A 19,393-nucleotide genomic window follows, 5' to 3' on the forward strand; every position below is an offset into this window, starting at 1 on the left:
GCCCTGGATGCCCACCCCTAACCACGCTACTGCTTACCACTACAGGTAGATTGGGTCTGTGCCCACCGTGACATGACATCAAGAAGTCCCATAGCTAATGTGGTTACGTTCATTTGACCAATGAAATACCAGATATTTATTTGACGCTGCTTTCAGCCAATAATTTGTTAGACCACAAGTCTTAAGGGAATGTATACTAACACATAGCCGATTTATTTATTAATTTAATATATACCATTAAATAAAGTATAAAATAGGGATGATCTCAAAGGGAGGACAAAATTTGTCAGTTGGACACTCATTAAATGAGTGTCCGACTACCAGCGCTCAAGGCTACGCTGGTAGATGGACACGGTATTTCAAAACCGGACTGCCCGACCTAAAACCGGATGGAGGGCAACCCCAGCCTGGAAGCACGCACGGTAGCAGCTGTCTTCCATGTTTTTTTTCCACAGAGTGACTCCAGCCAGCGAAAAATTGTGACAAATGTTGCGCTAGAGTGATGCAAAAGTTGCATGAATTCTGATTTGACTATTTAGACTTAGATCGCATTGCAAAAAATCAGACCTGTATCGGATTTACGACCAAATATTAAAGTGGCCGAAATCAAAATTGAGAAGATTACATCCCATGTGATTTATGCTGTTCACACTGTTATGAAAAAAAAAAAAAGATCAGATCACATATGAGAAAAAAAAAAAATCGGACTTGGGACATTTTTGCCTGCAGTGTGAACGTAGCCTAAGACGCCCATCACTATCTTGTCTTTTTCTGGGTCACTTGAGGTGGTGGGGATATTTTTCTCACCCGAGGCTGCTGCACTTTGAATGTTCATCCACATCGATGTGCCCAATAATAATGCCCCTTTAAGGCATAGGAGGCTTAGGAATGCGGACCACGCCACCAACAACGGAAACAGCATATATTGTAGAGAGTTACACAAATAACGCCAAGCCATTGAACAGCTGTTTCTTATGAAGTTCCAGCTTTATAAAAATGTAGACAATATGGGATTTCTTTAAAAAAAAGAATATTACGGATTTCCACTTTAAATGAACAAAATTGTCATTTTTGGAGGCCATTTTCACAATGTTTCGCATTTGATGGAGCCCAATACGCATCGGGGCCCCGTGTCATGCTGGCGTCAGCTGACAACCAAGGGATGAACTCAGAACGCCATTATTGGCTGCCTAAAAATCCTCCCTCTCTGATCCCCATCACAGCCCTCTTCAGCCTCCCACAGACCACTTTCAAAGATTAGCCAAACATACTTGTTGTCATGGAAACAGAGAATCTGAGTCATTTGGAGATGCACGGCTCTGTTTTTCACACATTTGTGTTAGGATTTGGGTTCATGGGTTTGTGTCAGTGCGAGTGTGTGTGTATCTGCGAGCAGAACACAAGCACTTTGAAATAATTTTTCCACAGGAGTCCTTGCATAAACTGAAACAGTAACAAGCTGAAATAAAACATCAACTGGGAGATAGAATGCACAGTATACAGTCCGTATTTAAGCGTTAAACATTAAGAACACTGCTCATGTCTCGCCACTTTACAGTGGTAAAAATGAATAACAATAATAATATAAAATAACCTGATTATGAAACAGATTAAGGTGATGTCAACGCTCCCGGCTGACAGAGGCGAGGAGAGCTAATTTCTTCTGGGATGCTCAGAGGAGGTAAAGAGCAGATAGATCACAGTTAGATCCTCAAATCTTATTTTCAAAACGCAAAAGGTGCTGGATGCAATCTGAGGGTTGAGTGAGAAGTGGGAGGGGTTAGCTCAGTCTAAGGTCAGGGTCCCAGCCTCAAATAAACCTGTGAGCCCGGCTGACATTTTCCCTGAGGACCTAAGAGGCAGGAGGCACATCCTCAAATCAGAAGAGAACGTAATTGCCTGGGCAGGCTTCCATAGGTCAAGAGAGAATTTCTATTGTCAAAACTTTGCATCCTTCTTTCTTATATTGCTTATATGCTAGCTTTTAATGGGAGTGTTTGCATTACCTCCTGTGTGCGTGCACTCTCCCCAGACTCAGTGAGCAGCTTGATGGGTGTGGAGCGCTGAGAGACAGCCCCGTCGTCCTCGCGGTCTTCCTCTGAGTCGTCCTCCGACGTGCTGGTGATGGCCTCCTCGCTGGGGGGAGGTGGGGCGCTGGCCGCCGTCTTCCTCTGGAGCACGGCCTCCTCCTTGCTGCTCTTGTTACTGTGGACGTAAACACCAGATTTTTACCAAAAACCTCTCTACTCAAAGCTGTGTTTTCTTTAGTGTGACTTCCACTTGGGAATGGGACCCTCTTGAGAGTCTCCGATTTTGGGGAACCATTATTCCAAATTAGGCAACGAGGAGCAGGAGATTTATCTGAGCCCGATCAATATATAGAATATATTGACGTCGCCGATTGTTGGGCGGTCAAAAGAAAATTTTGACCTATTGCCTGAACCTATTTAGGACCCTACTATACGAGGATAAAAGATGAGGTGAGCTGTAGGCTACATGTGCCACTTGTACATCCCCAAGATCAAGTTTGCGTCGTGTTCCCAGCATGGTTCAGGTACAGTAGATGGAAACATAAAGAAATACTATCTGTACTGCAAGTAACTGTATCACTGTTCTGGATTACTGCATACTGCACTCTATTGCTGTTCTGTTCGGTGTTACTGTATTGTACTGTATTGTACTGTATCGTACTGTTGTATATTGTAATGTATATCTCCACACACACTTTATTCACATGCACATTACTGCACATATCTGTATATACAAATAGCCTATCCCATATACATAACTATATTCCCTTTACTTCTATTTTGTACCCCACCTCTGTATTACCTATTTGAGTCTTATTTTATGTTTATGTTATTTTATTTACATTATTCTATTTACTAACTGAATTACGTTTTAGGAATCAGTTAGTTTTAGTTAGTTGGCTAGGTAGGAATTAGGTTAGCTATTATGTTCGGTTTAGAAACCATTGTGCATAATCTCCGGGTGCGTTGCAAAGACATTTCACTGCCTGCAGTATATGTATGAATGTATGTACATGCATGTGACAAATACACTTCTTGAATCTTGTATATGTATGAATGTATATATATGTAGGTGACAAATACACTTCTTGAATCTTGTATATGTATGAATGTATATATATGTAGGTGACAAATACACTTCTTGAATCTTGTATATGTATGAATGTATATATATGTAGGTGACATATACTCTTCTTGAATCTTGAATCAACAGTAGTGAGTTGAATAATGAATAAAAGGGCTAAGGAGAAGGGATTCTCCTTGAAAGCCACACAAAGGGAAAATAGGCTCAATTCCCATTTATTTTTTCCCACTTATATTATATTGACAGATGTTAGGAGGAAGGAAATAGAAAAAATAAACAAATCTTTATCTTAAAATGTGTATATTTTAGAGTTTACATAACAGATCTGATCTGATAATCTGATCTGAATATACTAGGTAAATAAAAGTGTGTTAAGTGTGTAATTCCAATGAACTAAATCCTGCTATCTGATCTTTACATTTAATTTAAGAATTTGACTAATGTTTCCAACTGGTATTTGATAGAAACACTCACTCTCTCGATACAAATACTCTCCAAAGACTCAACCACTCTTTCTTTACTTGGATTGGGTCATTTTCTTCATATGGGATTCAACATGTCTATCAGTCAATCTCATATTGAGTAAAACTAGTGACATTTCAAAGCAAATTAATCGCAAATGGTTTATGAACTAGTCTTTTTCGAGAAACTAGTTATATTTAAATATTCAACTAACAATATTTACCTAATGACATGTATAACTGCAACTTTACATGTGTTTACATGTCTTTATGCGTGTGTGTGTGTGTGTGTGTGTGTGTGTGTGTGTGTGTGTGTGTGTGTGTGTGTGTGTGTGTGTGTGTGTGTGTGTGTGTGTGTGTGTGTGTGTGTGTGTATTTGTTTAAAAATACATGAGAACATAGTGGTTTGTTGTTTTGTAAGATAAGAGCCTTGTTTGTTGCGGTTTGGAGGGCACAGTGACACAGGAATAATACAAAAACATTGGCAGCTCTGGCACACACACATATTCGGACATACACATTCAATTACAAACACCTACCCCAAAACAGACTTCCCCGTCTCCTCTGGCTTGCGCACCGTGAAGGGGCTGGGATCCACTCCCACGGTCTTGGGCATAAACTCCCTTCATACGTCAAGGAAACAAACAGAATTTGCTCAGTTGATTATTCCCTATTCCAGTCGCAGTAAAAGATTGAGATAATTAACACGAAACCTCTTCGGAAATCCATCCCTGTGATTAAAATGTTATGATTGACAACAAAAAGAATACTCAAGTTATCTAACAGAGCAATGTACTATAACTGTTTGTCTTTGCCTTTGTGACTGGCCAAAACCGTATGTGCTGTTTTGGAAATAATCCAAAATTTGTATCAATCTATTGTTATTGTATAACGATAACCAATATATTTCTATAAACCAGATTACCCTGACAAATGTCACCTTAAACATTTTAAACTTTCTCTACTTAATCATATTAAGGGGGCAGTGAACAACAACAAGAAAATCACTTAAATATATGGAAATTTGTGTTTACATTCAAACTGACAAACAAACAAGATGAGGTGAAACATACTTTTCTTAAAGGAGATAGTAAATAAATAATAAAAAAAAAATGCATTATTGGTCTGATATAAATTATTTGGCTTGACTTGGATTTAATATGCTTTAGTTTGTAACTGGACTTGGAGCTCAATGATCTTTAGTCTAGACCCGCAAAGACTTAGTCTTGACTTGGACATATGTTGTTGTATTCGCTAAATCTATTTATACTAATTTTATTCTTCCTTTAATTTTGTTCAACTCAGATCATCAGATTGACATTTTAAATGGCACACAGTATCAGATTAACTGGCAAATGGTATTAAGAAGGGGCAGAATGGACTTTGACTGACTTTTTGTTGTCAAATCTGAACTGAGTTTGTGTCTGTGTGCTATGCTGTGGTGTTTGGGCCACCTCGCGGAGTTGGTCATGGCAATACAGAAGGTGTCATCAAAGGAGGTGAGCTCGTAGGGCTTGAAGAACTCTGTGTAGGTGTCGATGCTCTCATCATAGCGGTTGACTTTCTTCACCTTTACCTTCTTCATGTTTTCCTCACAGGGCACTGAATGCACACAGAGCAAACTCATACTCAAGCAAAAGTTTGTAGACACTTGCAATGGCACAAGCAGAGACACAGCCAACTCTAAAGTGCCCTTAAACAGAGAACAAAACCAAAACTGGTTGAGATACGTTACTTTAACAAATGCAGCACTGCAACATCACAAATACACCAACAGAGTTGAGTGAAGAGATACCTTCATCATAGGCCACAGGGAGGAAAGACAGGATTCCTTCTGACCACCAGTACGTGTAGCTGGGGACAGAAAGTGGATAAGGAGAGCATTAGAACCTCTGAGAAACTTTTCCATCGACTGGCCCATAATGCGTGCACCTGGACTGACCTAACCCAGATATCAAAAGTGCTATGCCTGAATAAAATGGCTTTTCATTTAATACAACCAATTTGGGTGAACCATTAGGATTTTGTGCGTGATGTGCTCCTTTGGCAAATGTAAAACAGCAATTGCAGTGTGTGATCGGTGAATTCATTTAATTCCAGCTATTCCAATTTCTGAGAATAATGCAGAGCTACCTTGGCCTATTGTGTCTGCATAAAAAGATGGACTAAACAAAATCTGGGTGTGTTGTTATGCAAGCAGGAAGACAATGAAGAGCACACAGCTAATTTAAAAAGGAAAAAAACATGCCCATGCCCGGATGCCTGAATGGCAGCATCAGAACTAGGTTAATACCAACTAGACACACACCAGAGCATCTGGAAGGCGTAGAGAGGCATTCGTCAGCATTTTGACGAAGAAATTATGTTGACGGTGATTTAATAAGGGAATCCACAATGAGATCAGATTTGATTTGTGAACAGATTTTTTCTCCAAATAAAGAAATATCTACCCAATCTACTGTGGGGAATTGATGAGGGACTGTCTCCAATATCACTGTATGATTCCTAAACACGTAATATGTTCATCCATCATTTCAAGTTTCTCTCTTTGTCTTCATAGAAGCATAACTAGGTTAAATCTAGATACAGAGTGACTGAAGGACAGTAATTTGTGTCGATTACGCATATTTTAGAGCTTATTGTGGCATAATCTCTGTGGCGTAATTGTGGCGTCATGACATTTCACTGCATATATGCATGACCTTATGTATATGTATGTGACAAATAGCCTCTTGAATATTGAATCTTTTACAGAAATCTCAACAATAATCTGTGAATCAACATCTAGTATGCCAATAACAATGCAAACCAAAACCCTTGTCCCTTTTTCAGAGAGGAGCCACTTTTGTTTGCACCTCAGGACCAAGCTACGGCAATTTCACTCGTCAAGAGAGACCTCTTCTCTCAAGTTTCTCAGAGTGTGAATGTGGGCTACAGTACAGTGGCACTAAAGTGCAAAACACAAAGCTAAATAATAAAACACAACAACAAATCAAAAAACACAACCCCAAATAAAACACAAGGACAACTCACAAAACACATCACCAAATCAGAAAACACAACAAAATTAACTCCGTCTCCTACTGGAAAAGGTAGATGACAAGGAGGATCATCGCTGACCGCACGTATAAATTCATTTTCTTAGGGGCGGGGGTTATATTTTTATATGTGTGAATCGAACACAGCCCTCCGTGCACCCCGATCACGGAGTGTCGTGCCCCGTTCCATCAAATAAAACAACTAATAACATGGTTTTATTTGGAGGAATGGGACAGGGCACAGAGCCGCTCCTCCATGCGCACTGCCCATTGAACTGTGTGCTCCGTTCGCATTGAACAGCCAAATTCGATTAGACTGACAAAATTCTGGATTGGGTACGAGGTACAGGAATAATAATCGGACACAAACAAAATAAATGCCCCATATATTTAATGGACTGTCCATCCCCCTTGCACGCAAAGCTGAAGTGACGAGCAGGACCCAAGCAACTGAAACATTTCTCCAGAAGTCCTTGAACATAGCATGGAAGTCTGTCAATAGGGGTACAACGGATCACAAAACTCACAGGTTTGGATCGTATCACGGTTTTGAGTAACAGATCGGATCAGTTTCGGATCAGCAAAAAAAAGAAACGTTTATTCAATAAAACACTTAAAGCAAGGAACTTTTGCCCATTGTCTTAAATGAAAATAACATACAAGATGTTCAATGTTTAAATAAAATCTTAAAATACAAAAAAAATTCAATACTCCATTGTTAACTGAAAGTGTAATATGAGGCACGCATGATACCTTCTTCCTTTAAACGTGGTAGTGAATGATCTACTGGGGATATATATATATATATTTTTTTGTGGTGATGACGGTTATGAGCTCAATACCGCGGTGACGTCATATAACAGCGGTAATGTGGTTATCATCACAACCCTACTCAAGGCATTCTCACAAATATAACTGTGGGGATTTGATGTGTGTCTGCGTGGTTTCCATATTGGGGCGGTCAAGACCTCCTAGTAAACAAATACAATGTGTATTGAGAGATGCACACTTCTCTATAAAATGGACTGTAACTCGCTTGATTCTGAAGCGGTTTTCATGAGATTTGGTTTCTTATAAAAGGTACGAAAATTTTAACACGATACTGGTTACTTATTGGATTTAAATTCAGTTACTGTGGGCAGATCTCAGATATAGAAACGTAGATACCGCGTTGGCGATTTAATGTGCGTTTGCGTGGTCGCCATCATATTATTATAGTATTCTCTGCAAAATCGACGAACTGGCTTAACACCAAATCGCGTTATCTATGGGGCAACCAGACTTGATATCCTCTAAATCATCCAATCAGCGATGATTGATGATCCTTGTCGATAGGCACCAACCTTTTCCATTAGGAGACTGAGTTAATGTCGTTGTGTTTTCAGATTTGGTGCTGGGTTTTGTTATTTAGTGTTGTTTTTTGATTTGTTGTTGTCTTTTGTTATTTGGCATTGTGTTTATTGATTTGTTGCTGTGTTTTGATATTTGGCATAGTGTTTTTTGATTTGTTGTCTTTTGTTATTTGGCGTTGTGTTCTGCACTTCAGGGCCACTGTACTACAGGACTGCCAACCCTGACTCAGACAAACTACCTTGTTAGCACACCCTCATTCCACATGAAAAAACACGCAGTTTGAGGACACATGTATAGAAGATCAGTGCAATCAGTGTGTGCCACGGCATTGCCATGTCACCAAGTTAAGTTGTTCGAGAAACGCTCGGTCGACATTACAGTCCAATCCAAAGAAGAAGATGTTGTGTGATGTTATGTTGAGGTGTGTACTACGAGTACAGCGGAGTCTCACGGGCCATCATAAATGGAACTCTTTTGCAAAATTAAAGAAGAAAAAAAAAAAAAAAAAGTTATTTGCCATAATTTTGACAAATTGATTATTTTAACAATAAAATGATGATTACCTTTGGAATCAATGATAACTTCAGAGAGGGACAAGTGTGTCTACTCGACCTGCCTCTACTCTAAAGAAGTAATATGTTCATCCATTATTTTCCATTTGTTTGTATTCATAGGCATCAATATCTCACGTTGTTTAATGAGACTATGTAATTTACCAGGAAGAATCAGTCAGAATTTTTCTCAGCACAAGTGGAAGACTTCTCATTTGACACCACATTTACAACAGTAGTACAGCAACAAATGCAATAGGACAAACAGTGAGTAAGACAGCACAGTATTTATGGAAGGAGTAGTGGAATAGTTTGTATGAGATCAGCTCAATGTGAGTCTAACTGAGGAGGTTGTGGTTCAGTATTGAGGTTATTTGCGAGACGAGAATCACACATTCCTATTGCTTCACAGTAACAAATTAAATTGCATCCCTTGACAGATATGTTTAGAAAAACCTCTCTGAAATGTCAACAGAAATTACCTCTCAATTTGCGGAGAAGAACAAATTGAGTATCTTCTAGGAAACTACAGTGGAGTGTGGCTGATTGTCTATGATATAGTGAAAGTATTGGTAAAAATGCCAGTGGCATTAATACGAATATTTAACTAGCAATGAAACAGTGAAACATCCATTTGAAAATAAGCCCTTCATAAAAGCACTATAAAAGAGAAAAGACTAAATACTGAGGCAACACATCCCTTAAGGCTACCCAGTCAGTAAAGAGACACATAGTGTAAGTGCAAATGTTTGTTACCTGCGTGTGACCTGCGGCAGGGCCATGGTGTTCTTCTGGTGGAGGTAGAAGTCGGTGGGCAGTTCCCACAGGTGAGGCTTGGACTCAGACGGCTGGTAAACCTGGAGAAAAAGGTTGATGGCGTCCTGCCGGTCAGCATCTGTGAGAGAGAGATCAAGTTGAGTAAAAAAAAATGTAATTAAATAAAATTAAAGCAAGAGAATGTACACATGAATAGGTTCAGTAACACACAAACTGTGAAATAAACGGATGAACCGGATTAGTAACAACAAATCTATTAAACATAATGAAAACAATGAGCACATGGCTGTTCCACATGGTTGGGAGACAGCAGTGAGTTAATTGCTGCAAGTGTGTATGTGTGTTCATCACGCAACACGTGTGCCGCCCGGAGTGGCGCCATCTAAACCAGCCACATGTGGCCACGTGCTGGCTGCTCTCGCCAGCTAGGATGGATAATTAAACAGCAAATTAGGGTGTGCGCTGATGATTAGTGCCTGTCCGAAATTATTCCTCTTCAAAGCAGTACTCAAGATGGTACTGCATTTGAGCAGTAATGCTCCCTCTGTGTTTCTGTGGCAAAGCTCGCATTTCTCCACAGCACTCCCTTCTGCATCATATTGATTCCACAATCTCAACAGTACATCTTTTGACAAATAACTGATTTCATTTCAAGGTCTTGTGAAAACGGTACTTGACAAAAAAGGGATGTATGCGACAGGTGATGAAATCAAACCTGTTCTACCATCGTTGTGGCTGAACAACTACAGCCTTTTTGACAAATCTGTTGAGCCAGTTAATTATATATCATCTTCCTCAGCAGAGGGTGAATGTGAAAAATTCTCTGCCTTGAAATTGTAGTTTATGCGGTCACTATGTTCACTTTCACACTTCATTACTGACAAGCTAGGACCGATGGTGAGAATCGCACAATACTAATCCCACCTTAATATTCCACCGAAGAAAACAGGCGGGTGGGGCCTCATCCACACGTATATGGGTATTTCTGAAAGCATATCTTTCCACCCCTCCATTTAAAAATAAATAAATAATAATAACTATAGCTGCATGACACAATACACGGGTTCTAGTTTAGTTGTGTTAGGTATGTATTAGAGCTTTTCGAAGTTCCATAAAACATTTCTGAATCAAACGTGGGTTTTTTCTTTGAATATAGAGCAGAGTGGTAATTTTCGAGGAATGATGACATGTCAGATTATTGTTGTATTGAAAAGTTGGCCAAAACATTTGGACAAAACAAAAAAACAAAATATCATGGTATTTATAAAGATCACAGATCTTAGAACTTCCTACAGTGCGAAAATGCCTTCTGTGACCGATCAAGTTTTCGGGGTTTTGTGAAACGCAGCACGAGTTACAATTTTCCCATATTACATTAAACGCAGCATCGGGTTGTCCGTCTATGAATAGGAACCACAATACAGTTCACAGGGTGCAAGTCGCTGGATACAAATGACTTCTGAGAGGCGAAGCTTGGACTTGGACTACATAAATTTGGATGAAGTCACAAAACTCCTGAAATTAATGAAATCGAGTCAACGTTTAACAGTTCTTTATTAATTTCTGCTCCAAATGTACATAGTACAAACTATGTCTGTGCGTACTGCGGTTGCCGTGTTTGAGATAGTTAGCCAAGAAGTTTAATACTAATAAAAATCTGAGAAAAACAATAGGTTGCCAGCCCTGCGGGCTACATTTGTAGCTGTAATTGGTTGTCAGAATTATGTGACGACCAATTACAGTTACAATTACAAATACAGCTGCAGCAGCAATACAAGGTCGTATACCTATTCGTATACGTATACTTTAAGTCGTATTAGGTATGTATTACAGGTTTCTGAGGTTTCATAAATCAACACAAAAGAAAAGGACAATTACTCCTAGGGCTGAATGATATGGCCAAAAATGTTATCACAACGTTTTATTTTTACATTACTCGGTGTCGCTAATTATCAAGATATCTATTTCATAATAATAATAATGCTCAATTTAAAAAAGTGTATTCTCATGGCTTTACATTAAACACTGAATATATACAAATAAATTAAAACTATGAAAACAAAAAATTTAAAAATAAATAAAATAAATCATGTATAAATATATATAATACACATTTAAATGTATAATATAATCATCGTCATCTGAGAAGAGTCCGAAAAGTTCCCGAATCTGCGCTATGTGATTATATGTGAGGACGTTTGGAGTGCACCTAGGGACGCTCTCCGACAGTGTCCGACACAACTTTGGATGATGATGTCACAAATCGCCCCGCTCCTGAAACTAATCAAATGCAATGCAGCCAAGGGCAGGACACAAGAGGGCGGCAGCAGGGATCCTGTCAATGGCCCAGGACTGGCAACTCTCAGTGGACCTGGAGAAACAGCTGAGATTCCCGCAGCACATTGTCAGCACCACCCTGAGGCCGGATTTACTTCTGGTCTCTGAGGCCACCAAGACCATCGTCATCATGGAGCTGACAGTGCCATGGGAAGATCGCTTGTGGGAGGCTCACTAAAGGAAGCGGACCAAATATGAACATCTGGTCATCAACTGTCGAGAGCAGGGCTGGAAGGCGAGGTGCTTGCCCATTGAAGTAGGCTGCAGAGGTGTACTGGGCATCACAAGAGGAGCAAGGAGCAGACCCATCAAGAAGATCACCGAAGCAGCTGAGAAAGCCTCGAGATGGCTCTGGATCTGGAGAGAAGGTCCATGGGGACAAGCGAATGCCACCTGAACACACACCGCGGTCCGATCAACCGTGGTGGGGTCGCCTGGCCAGTAGGTTCCAGATGTGCCATGTCGCACAGGATGACGCAGTGACACGGTGACAATCAGTAGTTTGCAGTGTTTTCACGTGACCTTTTGGTATCGCAGGCAGAGATTAGAAAAACACCCTCTTAAATAACTTATCCCACAAATATGGACCGATGTGGATCAGACTTGGACGACAGGGTAAGTGGACTGCCCCGAATACAACTATCTATTATTGGTGTCCATGGGTTCAACGGTTTCTGGGCACCAGACACTTTGTCTGCCATTTTGCATGTCAATAAAAACAATAGGGTTCCTGCCCTTCTGGCTGGACCCTAAATAATATTAATGAATATAGCTACAGGCAGCAATACACAGGGTCCAGCTTTCAGAGTTCCCATAATGCCAGGATCAGACTACATAAATTCAGCCAGATTTTGATGCAATTTTGTCGTGGTTGACAAATTTCCAGTGTCAGGCCCAAATATGAACGTCAGGAAAAACGACGTATCTTTACCGCGTGTAGTGTTTCATTCACCTCACCTTATGTTGCTGCTGTGCAGCAGCAGACGGTAATAATCCATCCAATGGGTAATTTTGCCAAGCACCGCGTTCCGCCATCCTTGTTTACACTTGTAATGTAAAGCACTGTGTGCTTTACATTACAACATACATTACACATTACATTAGCGGCAACATTAGGTGAGGTGAATTAAAGTTGACATCTTCAATTTTGCAACATACATCTATACCATGGGCACAGTATTACAGGAAAAGACGTTCCGTTCAGAACCGTGGTTGATTGACACCGTGGTATACTAATACATTTAATATACTTGGTAAAATTACGATCGTTCCTGGATCATGCAGTATGGACACAAAGGAAAGGGACGGCTCCTCCAAAGGTTCTTACAACTTACTGCGGTGCGAAAATGCCTTCTGTGACCGATTATAGTTTTCTGGGTTTTATAAAAGGCAGTACGAGTTACAGTTTTCCGAGTTTCCTTTAAACCAGGGGTGGGCAAACTTTTTGGCTCGAGGGCCACATTTCGTTTTTAAAACGGACCGGCGGGCCAGACCATTAGTAGATGAGGTGAAAAATTTGCAAGCATAAAGTGAAAAATATACATGAAATCTATTTCCTCTTTTCCAATTTTTTTAATTAATAAATTATTTTTAAAATAAAAAATACAACAACTCACAATTGAGGACCACCTCTCCGGGAACCATCACCTTACCGTGGTGGAGAGGTTTGAGCGTCCCCGTGACCCTGAGAGCTGTGTTGTCTGGAGCCTTGTGCTCCTGGTAGGGTTTCCCATGGCAAACTGGTCTCAGGCGAGGGGCCTGACGAAGAATGGTTCAGGGCAGGGCAGGCCAGCAGGCCCTAAAGGGGGCAGCCCCCCCAGCTGGCTATCTGGCAGTGGGCTAACAACCTACTCCAGAGAACCTCTCCTTGTTACGAAACCAATCAGAAATAGCCGGACTGACCCTTGGTATCGATCCTTGCATGCCCCTGACTCACGAACAATCAATCTCCGACATCCCTTCTGTGTTGCCACATGGAATGTGCAAACACTTCGACGCACAGGACACGCTACTCTTCTGTTTTGAACTGTCTCGTTACAACATCTCCATTGCGGGACTCTGCGAATCACGCTGGCGCGCTAGCGGTGAGAAGAAAGAGGAAGACCACAGTTACATCTGGAGCGGCTCAAATAATAACATATGGTGTCGCCCTAGCAATGCCATGCCGTGTTAGGAAATCCCTTATAGGATGGACCCCAGTCAGCGAACGGCTGCTAACCGCCCGTTTCCACCACCAACACGGCAAGTTAACAGTCATTGTTGCCTATGCACCAACAGAGGTCGCAGACGACCAGGCAAAGAACACTTTCTTTGATCAACTACATCTGGCCATCCAGCAGATACCCCCTCATGACATCACTATTGTGATAGCAGACTTCAACGCCACCGTCTCCTCTGCTTCTCGGGACTCGCAGACCAAAAACATCATTGGCCCAGAATCTCCAGATCCCATCACCAACAACAACGGTGACCGCCTCCAGCATCTATGCTGTGCTGGGCCCTATCTAATGTGGACACGTGGTTCCCCAGGAAGAACATACACAAATGGACATGGTATAGCAATGATGGCAAAACCCGCAAGGCCTTAGATCACATCATCATCTCCAGTCGCTGGAAATCCAGTGTTACCTTCCTCCCGTGTGTATCGTGGAGCCCAGCTAGGCAACATGGACCACTGATTATTGGTTGCCCAGTTGAGACTGAAGTTAAAGGCTGCTCCATCATCACGGGCACCACCTCGACTGAGATCCTCTCATCTCCAGGATCCAACCATCACCTCAGTGTTTACCCGCTCCATCTCCAACCGGTAAAATGCCCTGGCCAAGGAAGAACTCACCAACTGGAACCTTTTCGTGTCCTTAATCAACCAGGCAGCTGCTGACTCCATCTGACGCCCTCACCATAAACCTAGGCGCCCCTGGATAACACCAACAACGCTAGAAATCATAGAGCTCCGTAGAGCAGCACGTCTAAGGGGCGACATGACTGAATACCGTCGCCTAAATCGCATACGCAACACCGCGATACAAGAAGACAGGGAGAGATTCTGGCAAGGAGAAGCAGAATGCCTGGAGTCTGTCGCCGAAAATAACAACTTCTCCCAAGTGTATCGAACCCTGAGGCGAGTGAAATCAGGCCCCCAACAGAAGGCAGTCCAGGTAAAGGACGCACAGGGTATCATATTGAACTCCAAGGATGAATGCATCAGCCGCTGGAAGGAGCACTTCAGTGACCTTCTGCATCACCCCGCACCCCAAACCGACCCCACTCTCACCATTTCATCTGAAAATGCCAGCACAAATGACAACTGCAGCATAGACCCCGTCACAAAAGTAGAGGTCATGCAAGCTCTGACCAAACTGAGAAATGACAGAGCCCCTGGTATCTGCAACATCACAGCAGAAATGATGAAATTGGGCGGTGACAACACCATTGACTGGCTCACCGAAATCATCAATCATGTCTGGATAACTGAGCACCCCCCGGAAGACTGGACCAGGGTTATCATCCTCCCCTTCTGGAAACATAAGGGTGATAAAATGGTCTGCAGCAACCACAGAGGCATCACACTCCTGTCTATCCCAGGCAAGATCTTCACCCGCATACTTCTCACCTGGGCCCTTCCGGCCATTAGAAGCAAAAGACGCCCCCAACAGGCGGGGCTCATGCCAAACCGCTCCACAACGGACCAGATCTCTGCCCTCCGCCTCATCATTGAGAAGGTACACGAGTTCCGCCAAAACAGACCCCTCTACAATGCCTTCCTTGATCTTAAGGCAGCTTTTGACACCGTGGACCACTCCTCCCTCTGGAAGATCCTCACCATCCTTGGAGCTCCAAGAAAGATTACCTCTCTCTTCCAAAAGCTCTACACCGATGGTGAAAGCTGTGTGCGTGTCAATGGCACAAACTCTACCTGGTTCCCAATCAACAGCGGAGTGAGGCAGGGATGCGTAGCTGCACCAGACCTTTTTAACTGCATCATCGACCACCTGATGGAACGGATATGTGCACGTATTCCTGGGGTTAAACTAGGCAGTTACACCCTCACAGATCTGGAATACGCGGACGACACCACACTATTCTGCTCCACTCTTGACCAGCTAAAAGAAGCCTTGGAAACCTACCAAGAGGAAGCCAACAAACTGGGTCTGAAGGTCAGCTGGCCCAAAACAAAATTAATGCACATTGGAGTGGCCGTCCCCCCTCCGCTGCAAATCAGTGGAGAGGAGGTTGAGTTTGTGACCTCCTTCACCTACCTCGGGTCCATCATCACCAACGATGGCAACATTTCACCAGAAATAAACCGGAGACCCGCCCTGGCAGCCAGTGCCATGAAAAAGCCGCTGTGGAGACACCACTCCATATCAAGAGCGACCAAACTAAGGATTTATAACACCTCAGTCCTCTCCATCCTCCTCTACGGAGCAGAAACCTGGCATCTCAACAAGACCCTGGCTGCCAGAATCGATGGCTTTGACACCAGAGCACTGCGCTCAATAGAGGGGATAAAATGGCAAGATAGGGTTTCCAACATCATGCTGCGGGAACGCACCCAACCGCCTCCTGCATCCCACCTGGCAGCACAGCGTCGGATGCGGTAGTATGGCCATGTCAAAAGGCTCCCCTCGGATCACCCTACTCACGCTATCCTCCACTTCCAACCTAAAGCTGCCGGCTGGAAACGCCCCCGTGGTGCCCCCCACATCTGATGGATTGATGCCGTCACTAGGGACCTACACCAAATGGACCTGTCGCTTGTTGAAGCCGAGTCCCTAGCACTGGACCGACCCAAATGGAGAAGATTGGTGAAACTGATTGGCTCTACGCATGGTATCGCCCCCGCCGCCGAGCAAGAGACCTGATGATGATGATGACCATTGATGGATTTAATGAGAACAGTGTTGCTAGCCACCCATTTTTGCCAGCGCATCAAAATGTGGTGCCATTTTCATTGTGGAGATTCATAGGACAGCACTCAGGTGTTCATCAGTAAGCTGGGCTCTGTGGCGTGTTTTGTTCATGTTCATCACACTGAACGCACTGTTCGCACTGTTCACACACATAGATAGAGCCAAATAACACCAGCATCTTCTGTGCCAACTGTGAGATGTTTGAAAACTTTGTCTCGTTCAGTGAAGCATAAAATGTATCCAGTTTGACGGGGTTGAACTTCTCCCTTAGGACAGAGTCGGGAGATCAATCAGCTCCAACTCTAATTCCTGCGGTGCTGCCTCATAATCCAATGACAGGGGACATGACACCAGCTGAACTTACTGAAACTTTTTAAATCAGAGAATCTATGGCAGAGCTCTCCGTGCAGGTCGTCCAGCGATTTACTGTATTTGCTCGCGTGTTGGAGGGCTTCTCTCAGCGGTGGTAGTGTGGGGAAATGCGCTAATAATTAGTTTGTCTTTTGTTTAGAGAATAAAGTCAATTTTACCTGGAATGCTTTCACGTTTGAATCCATGTCTTCTACAAACTCATCTTTCCCTTGTAGCTTCATGTTCAGCTCATTCATGTGTGCCAGTATGTCCACAGCAAACGCCAAATCACAAAGCCAGTGTGCATCTTTAAGCTGGAGAAACTCATCAGCTTTCCCCATTAACTCTGAAAATGAGCCAATATATCCAAAATATTTTGCAATCCAATCTTTGTTGAAAACGCGACACTTGCTGTCAATTTTGTGCTTTTTTTGTCCGCTCATTTTGTTATGGGTGATGCATACATGACGATCAGGTAAAGAGAAGAAGAGTGACTTGACATCAGAAAAGGCCTGGAAATGCGGAATCTGGTGGTACCATTACGTATTACTGGAAATTAACAGTGAAATTAATACTACAAATTTAAATATATTATATGATTGTTGTTAATGTAAATGCCTCGCAGGCCGGATTAAACAACGTCCCTAGTTTGCCCACCCTTGCTTTAAACGCAGCCTCGGCTCAAGTTGTCACAAATGACTGGATGCGAATGAGTTCAGAGAGACGAAGCTTGGACTTATATAACTTTGGATGATGTCACAAAGCTGCCCGCTCCTGAAAGTAATCAAATCGCCTCAATGTTCTTCTACTTATGGTAAAATAACGACAGTTTTTCACCAATTACAGCTCCAAATGTACATTGATATTGATCAAACTCAAACGCCAAGATGTCTGAAAAATCCCCGTTCTAACGTGACCTCAACAATGCTCGCAAAAAGGCCAAGATTAAAAATAAAAAATCCCAGCAATAAGAATAGTGATAATAATGATGAAATCAGGTAGTAGAGAGGTTAGAATTGTGACCTTCACTGGTAAATAGACATCATGACAGTAAAATATTATTGGTCTGGGAGAGATTAAAACATTTCTTTCCCGTGGGTACATTTTCTCTCCCAACCTTTTCACCTCTGTCTCCTTTGGCTTTTGACAAAAAGTGTCAGTGCAATTAAGTTTCATCCTACAGCCACTACAGCTGGGGATCTCAACTCAGTTGTGAAAACACCTTAGCTCTAAGCTCTAAGTTCCACTGGTTATTTGTTGCCGTTTGCCATGCACGACAAATGTTGAGGGAACATAGTCACACACACACACAGGAGTCTCATTTACAATTACTGGCATTTCTAGATAAGCCATTGAGGGCATAGTTTAGTGATATTGTCAGCTTTCCCTCAGCAATAATATTATTGCATTGAGCAAGTGTTGAGCAATAAGCATTTCAAACTCTAATCAGATACTGGATAGCTGAAGCTCAGGCCCTCCAAGGCTTTGTTTATCAAAGTGAGAGATGAAGAGGGAGGGAGAGGGAGTATGAGGAGAGTGGAATGGCACCAGCCAGGCTGCTAAAATCATTAGAGGGAAATTAAAAAATGTGCAAGATTCCCGCTTTGCCATTCAAAAAAAGAATATTGCCGCAAAGAATGAACAGGGCGTAGGTGACTTAAAATAGGGTTTTCACAAAGAGGAACCCAGAGAAGCCTTCACTGACGTAAACATCACCCAAAGTGCTGACTAAATTCCCCCTGAAGTCAAGCGTTTCCCGGCAGCGGAATGTAGGTGGTTTTAACACAAAGTAAATTAAAAAATAACAATAATAAAGCCACTGCGCATCAAATATTTGATCATCCTCATATGAAACCAAAACCTCCGGAGCCTGCGGTGCTACTTTCCGCCCCTTCCACATGAAATCCTCTCTCCTGATACCAAAAATACATTTGGCCAGAGGGGCAGCCATCCAGCCTGACAGGGGCTCAGGCGCTCAGTGGAGTTCAAGCTTAAATGTTTCTACAGGAAGCAATACAACGATTTATGGTACGTATGAGTAAAATTGACTTTTGACAGACCCAGGTATCAAAGTGGGTTCAAATAGAATTACGTTTACTGTAAGTACTGTTATTTCAAGGTATTTGAAGTGTGCCATACAGTTCCATTGAAGGGAACCTTCTGGTTTTAACAGACAATATTTTAAAGCAAATATCTTTAGCATACATTGCTTTTTACTCTACTACATTTATCTGCACCACCTGTAAATACCATTTGGTTTTACTTAAAAAAAATTTCCATACAAACAAAGTTAACTTTCAGGTTTCTTCCTGCCAACCATAAATTGGACAATTAACACTTAATCAACATACAGTATATTACTGCGTAAAGGATGGAATGTGAAGCAGACCGTCCAGTGATGAAGTTGCGGCTCCAGGTTATTTCTTGTATTACTGAAATTATATTATAAAAAAAGATTTTTTAATAATTGTTATACAGAACTGCCAAGTCTCACACTT

General features: G+C 42.1%; 1 protein-coding gene across 1 annotated transcript in view; it reads right to left on the minus strand.

Moving 5' to 3' along the window:
• The window catches only part of fig4a (FIG4 phosphoinositide 5-phosphatase a), a 75,816-nt gene that overhangs the window by 13,396 nt on the left and 43,027 nt on the right, over positions 1-19,393 (minus strand). Inside the window, exons 16-20 of the mRNA XM_079996733.1 lie at positions 9,274-9,412; positions 5,371-5,429; positions 5,030-5,177; positions 4,115-4,198; positions 2,007-2,205 (exon numbers count right to left, since the gene is read on the minus strand). Of these exons, the coding sequence (XP_079852859.1) occupies positions 2,007-2,205; positions 4,115-4,198; positions 5,030-5,177; positions 5,371-5,429; positions 9,274-9,412 (629 nt within the window). The remainder of the gene's footprint in view (positions 1-2,006; positions 2,206-4,114; positions 4,199-5,029; positions 5,178-5,370; positions 5,430-9,273; positions 9,413-19,393) is intronic.

Source organism: Zeus faber (genome assembly GCF_960531495.2).
Source record: "Zeus faber genome assembly, chromosome: 2".
Taxonomy (NCBI): Eukaryota; Metazoa; Chordata; class Actinopteri; order Zeiformes; family Zeidae; genus Zeus; species Zeus faber.